Raw genomic sequence first — 6,000 nt, 5'->3', positions numbered from 1 at the left:
GCGGGTGGCGGGAGGGTGGGGGGCAAGGCAAGTCAGAGCTTTGGGAAGTATCTATAGGCAAGAGTGAGGGCTGCTGATATAGCTCAGTGGTAGAGCACTTACCTGGCATGTGCAAAGCCTTGAGTCCAATCCCTAGTACCACCAAACAAATGAATAAAAAATAATAAGAAAAGGCAAGAGTGACAACAAGCCTCAGCAGAGGACTGTTTCATGGTTGCCATTGGCTCTGCAGAGATTCAGATAGGGCATCTTCTTGCCCTTTCCCATCGTATCTGAAGAAATGGAGATGCAGGGATGCTGCTGGGTTCTGGACTTGGCTACCAGCCTCCTGGGTGCCCTATTCATCTTCTCTGTATCTGAGAGACTCTTTTGAGAGTCTAACAACATTCCATGGTTTAAAGTTTCAGACTCCCTGGGGCTAAATGCAAAGAGGGAGGCCACAATTCCCCCACACATGGGGTGGTATGGTTCTAACCAGAAGCTTTCCTTCCCATGCGCATCTACAGACACAGCAATGCAAGCCCTCACTCCCTTGTGCTGGCTCCTTAACGTTCCCAGCGTTCATGGTTGCTGGTAGGCTAGAAAAGGAGCAGAGGAGGACAACTCCCAGCTAGTCTCCAGTAACAAGGTACAGAGTCAGGACTCCTGTGATAAGACACAGGGACAAAATTATAGAAACTACTCACTGCAGACAGATGGTGCAAGAGAGCGTCTGGGTAATATGGTTACTATGGTTTGAATATGTCCTTCAAAAGTTCATGTATTAGAAATTTAATTAGTTCATGGTACATGAACCAAATTGTGGGGCTAATGGGAGGTAACTGTGATTATATAAAGTCATAAGGGTAGAGCCCCCATGAAGTCATTAGCGGCTTTTTAAGAAGAGAGACGTAAGCTAGCAGGATTGCTCTGTCCCGCCATGTGATGACTTCCACCATGTTATAATGCAGCAAGAAGGCCCTCACTAGATGCAGCCCCAAGCTCTTGGACTACCCAGACTCTAGAACTATGAGCCAAATAAATTTCCTGACCCCTGGAATAAGCCCCTGGCCTTTGAGGGGATGGGGTGCTCTCAAGGCTGCTCCTTCTATCTGGTTATAGTAGTATCCTGGGCATGAAGCTGACGGAGCACACCCAGCAACATCTGTGTTCAGGGCTGTGGTTCATGACCAGACTTCAATTGGGCGCACTTTGTTCACCCAGATCAGGTTCTACCAACAACCAGCCCACAACTCATCATGGGAGGTGGTGGGCACGAGTGGGAACTGGTGGTGCTCCTATCTACACAGTGTCATGATAATCATTACCTCAGAGATTTCTGCAAACTGAGCGTTGGCCTGACAGCACTTCTCTGCTGTTTCCATGGCAACCCCATAATTGTCCACAAAGGCTCGGTACACACCCAACTGGCTGGCCTGCAGGGAGGAAGGAAGAGAGTATTGGACAAGTGAAGGACAAGTGTGGGACATATGCCATTTCCCCCCCCCATCTTTCTGAAGACTGGGCTCCTCTACACAGTTCTGGAGAAATTCCAGGTACAGCAGACAGTGCACAGGCTGCAGAAACCTCAGCTCTTCCATGCTGTTCCTTCCCACCTGCTTCCCCTCCCCACCCACTGAGCACGCTTCCCTCTCCTAAAATGACATGTTGAGAAGTGACTCACATCCCTGAGCAGGTAATGGCTTCCTTCCAGAGCTTCTAATTCCTCCCACCCCATTCACTTCGACAGTATTATGAGTAGCAGCTTAAGTTTGAAGGAGGAAGTGAACATGGACAAGCATTTCTCTCTCAACAGATAAGACCGAGTGGATGGCACCTTTTCATTCTGACTGCAGGAGGACATGGATGTTGGTGGACCCTGGTGGCCATGGTGTTCTGTTCATGTCCAATCCCCTCAGACAGATAAGGAACACTTAGCTCCTTGCGGAGAAAAGGAGCTCTAAGAGCTCAGACTCAAACCCATCCCAGACCTGGCTGGTAGACAGGTGTCATACTGCACACGTGGCAGATGGGAGACTTGCTAGCTGTAAGGTGAGAGGTATTTCCTCACTGAGCCTCCTGATCAGATGCATACTCAACTGACCCTTGACTTCCATAGGTGGGTGAGTGAGAGTGAGTAGCCCTCACTTTTTTCTCTAGGTCCCATGACATCTTTAGAGACAGCAAGAAGGAAACCAGTCCTCACATGGGACCAGCAAACCCAGGCCTGGGTAGGGTAAGGAAAGACTCAGGAGACACCCAGGCCACTGCAGCTGACCAGGAGCAGGAAGCCTGAGCATTTGCTGTTCTTGGCACTTGTTCTATATCAAACTTAAATTTCATTTCCACATAGATTTGCATTTATATTAAATTTTATGTTTATAAATATGACAATTCCAGATACTGGGTAAACCAGGTGCCCCTGGCTAAAACAGGCCTGATCTTCTGGCTCTGTTCCCTATAGCGTTAGCACAGAGAACTACGGAGTATCTGAGGAAAGAGTAGGGCCAGAGGATGTCCTGCTCAGCTCCTGAATACCTTGGAGAAGTTGCTGCATACTCGAATTCCAGATTCTTCCTCCAGTACAATGATAAGACCTAGGGTGTCTTCTTTCCCTCCTCCGGGCTCCTTTGCTGCTGAGAGCCTACGTTGAAACTAAGGCCCTGCTTGAGCCCCTGTCCCCATAGTTATGAATAATCAGACATAGGGATACCCTCTGCAGCTGGTGTTCTAACAGGACAGCACATGATAAATAAGTGAGCAGACACATACAACTGCAAATGGTCAAGGCGGGCTAGGGATGGAGAACAATGGCACTGTTTTAGAGAATGTGGGCAGGATCAGGATACCCTTCTGGAAGAAAAGACTGCAGAGTAGAGTCTAAAGTATCTCAGGAGGAGAACCCTTTCAAGTCTTCTCTTCCTTTCTACCCAAGGAATTCACCTCTTCTAGGTGTGAAAAGTCTCAAGTAATTCATTTCCATATGTTTAGCTAATCAAAACAAACAAACAAACAAACAAAAAACCAAGCTGCACTGATAATGGCACGATGCCTCCAGACAGGGTGCACTGAGAAGGCTAGATCCCCATTGCTGTGATATTGCTCTTTACCAAAACTCAGAGCCTGAATCTGTTCCTGAGGAAACGTCTGAAAAACTGGTCTGCATCCTTCAATAAATGTCAAAAGTCAAGCTGAGGGCTGGGGTTATGGCTCAGTGACAGAGCACTGGCATGTGTGAGGCACTGGGTTTGATCCTTAGCACTGCATACAGATAAATAAACAAAAATCAAGGTCCATTGATAACTAAAAATAAAAAATAAAAAGCCACTTCAGGGGCATGCTTATAATCTCAGCCACTAGGGATGCTGAAGCAGGAAGACTGCAAGTTTGAGAGCTTGGGCAATTTAGCAAGATCCTGTCTCAAAATTAAAAATAAAGGACCTGGTAGCAGTGGTACATACCTGTAATCCCAGTGATTTGGAAGACTGACAGAAGGATGGTTAAATTGGAGGACAGCCTCAGCAGCTTATCAAAATTGTGTCTCAAAAATAAAAATAAAAAGGTCTGGGGATGGAGCTCAGTGATGATGTACCCCAGGACTCAATTCCCGTACAAAAACAAAAACAAAAATTTAACAAAACAAAACAAAAAAACCAAGTCATGGAAGATAAGCCAAGTCCAAAGAACTGTACATGACAATCAAGTACATCATGTGATCTGGACTGGATCCTGAATCAGACAGCAAAAACAGCTATACAGAACTTGATCACTAACTTGGAGGAAATTTGCATTGGGATAGCATACTGAATAATGTCACAATGATCTGAAATCTCCTGAATGTGACAAACTGTACTGTGGGTTATGGAAGAGAATGTCCTTGTTCTTAGCAAAAACACAATGAAGTATTTAGGGGTAAAAGGGCAGAAGCCTGCAACTTATTCTCAAACTATAAAAGAGGAAAAAGTGTGTGTGCATGCAGCATGCATAACAGACACAAGGCTAATGTCGTAAAAATGTTACAATCAGTGCATGTGGGTGAAGGTTACACTAGAGTTCTTTGTAATATTCTTGCAACTCTTCTGTAAGTCTGAAATGATCAGAAAAACAAAACAAAATGAAGCTGATAAAATTTCAGTCCTGCATAGTGGGCATGAGCTGTAGTGCAGACCCACAGGAAGGGCAGTAAAGGCAGGGTTTGAGTCAAGCTTTCTGTGCTCCCAGATGTAGCTCATGAGCCTCAGGGCTCAGGAGGAGACACCAGAGCTGAAGCAAGGCATGGCAAACTCCTTGCGCCCTAGGATTCTTCTAGCTCAGATGCCTAAGACAGTGATGCTGCATCAACCTTGCTGAGGTCTGAAAGGGCTGAGAGCAGGGCAGAATCTGCTTGTCCTTACAAAGTCACCACTCAACCCAGGTTGAAGGCATGTGAATATTCTGAACATGGTGACTAAGGAATGATGTCCCACTGTAGCCTTGGTCCTTCTTGCTGCAACATCTGAAGCAGGAAGGTGGCTCAAGGACACCAGGGATACCAGAGGAAACTTTCTAAATTAAAGTTCCAGGGCTCATGGATTATTACATTTTTTAAAAAAAAGTTTCCGAGTGATTTTGGAATGTTATTCTGAGGAAAGAGCTGGTTGTGAATTTTTTCCGACAACATGATTCTGTTTCTGTGGAGGACTGCTGCCTGATTCCAATCCCCTAGGTTTAAAACCGCTGACATATTATGCTGAAAGAAATGGCAGGGAGGAACTTCAAAGATGAAGGGTACCTGCATTAAAACACGGCCTTCTGAACTCTGGCTGTGGGGAAAGCAGCCTTGAGAGGCAAGAATTTGAACCAACAAGTGACTGGTCTGTCCCTAAGGACTTAGCTCCAGCCTTTAGGGCAGAGTGTCTGCAGCCGAAGGTGGTGCAGGAGGGGTTCACCAACAGGAAAGCCACATCTTGGAGAACACTTTAGCCTAGATGTTTGCCAAGTTGAGGCCAGAGTCTGTACTAGCTAGGTATTTAAACAGCTCAGAAAAGCTCTGTGTACAATAGAGGAGCCCAGCCTTTGGCTGCCCCTGCCCCTGAAGGACTGTGTCCCTCCAGAATGTTCCAGGTGTGTGCACAGGAGGCCCAGGTAATCCCAGAATCAGTGTCAGGTATCTTTAGAAACAGATTAGACCCTGACCAGCATCTGCCTTTGAGTAGCTCCTCCAGGATGGGAGCTTCCTGTGCTGAGGGGTAGCCTCTTTGCTGGGCAGTTCTTACATGTAGAACTCCCTCCTGCAACCTCCTCCTGTCCCCTCAATGTGAGACTCAGAAAGAGGTCATTTTACACATCATAGAACCTCACACACTGGAGGGCTAACAGCAATCCTACAGTCCTTCTCAGAGAGTTGGCTCCTTCATCCCAGGGCTACTTCATAGTTTCTTCCTTTTGGACAAGGTCTACCTTATCTGTGTCTGGGTTAGGTGTGCACCGGAACCCAGTAACTATCCTAGCTGTGGCCTGGCCAATATCAGCAATGGGTGGCCTAACAGCATGAGGCTGCGCCATGGTCCACACTCCTTTGCCAGGGATCCCAGTTATAAACCAATTCTCTCTTGCATTTCTCCAGCCTGTCCACTAGGATGTGTCCTGATTCCTGCAAGGTACAAGGATGTCACTGCAAAAGGAACCTCTCTAGATTAAACATGCCTCAAATCTCTGAGAACAGCTGCCTTCAGGAGCTTAGCACTACACAGATGTCCTGGGTTGATTATTTTTCTCTGCCTCCTTCAGTGCCTGAGGGCAATATTACCACTACCTTGATTTTTAATGCCCAAGTCTCCCCTCCCTAAGCCATCTTCTCTTTTTATTCTCCAAATGATTCAAGGGACTTTGATTAACATAATTGCAAAAATGAAATAAAATACAGTCATCCCTTTAATCACAGGATACTGGTTCCAGGGCCTCCCTAAGGATACCAACAAATCCCCGGGTATCCTAACTAAATAAAGTAGCATAATACTTGCATACAATATACCCATATCC

The 6,000-nt window shown here is 46.3% G+C and overlaps 1 protein-coding gene across 2 annotated transcripts in view; it reads right to left on the bottom strand.

Moving 5' to 3' along the window:
* Positions 1-6,000, bottom strand: part of Bcr (BCR activator of RhoGEF and GTPase) — a 140,721-nt gene that overhangs the window by 55,290 nt on the left and 79,431 nt on the right. For both annotated transcript variants that reach the window (XR_007341259.1, XM_015500161.2), the window contains exon 5: positions 1,308-1,415. Coding sequence is in view for 1 of the 2 variants with exons in the window: in XM_015500161.2 (XP_015355647.2) it covers positions 1,308-1,415 (108 nt within the window). In the remaining variant the exon portion in view is untranslated. The remainder of the gene's footprint in view (positions 1-1,307; positions 1,416-6,000) is intronic.

The sequence above is a fragment of the Marmota marmota genome, unplaced genomic scaffold, assembly GCF_001458135.2.
Source record: "Marmota marmota marmota unplaced genomic scaffold, marMar, whole genome shotgun sequence".
In the NCBI taxonomy this organism is placed as follows: domain Eukaryota; kingdom Metazoa; phylum Chordata; class Mammalia; order Rodentia; family Sciuridae; genus Marmota; species Marmota marmota.
Note: the sequence above shows the minus strand (reverse complement) of the source record. Positions and strands in the feature narration are given on the sequence as shown.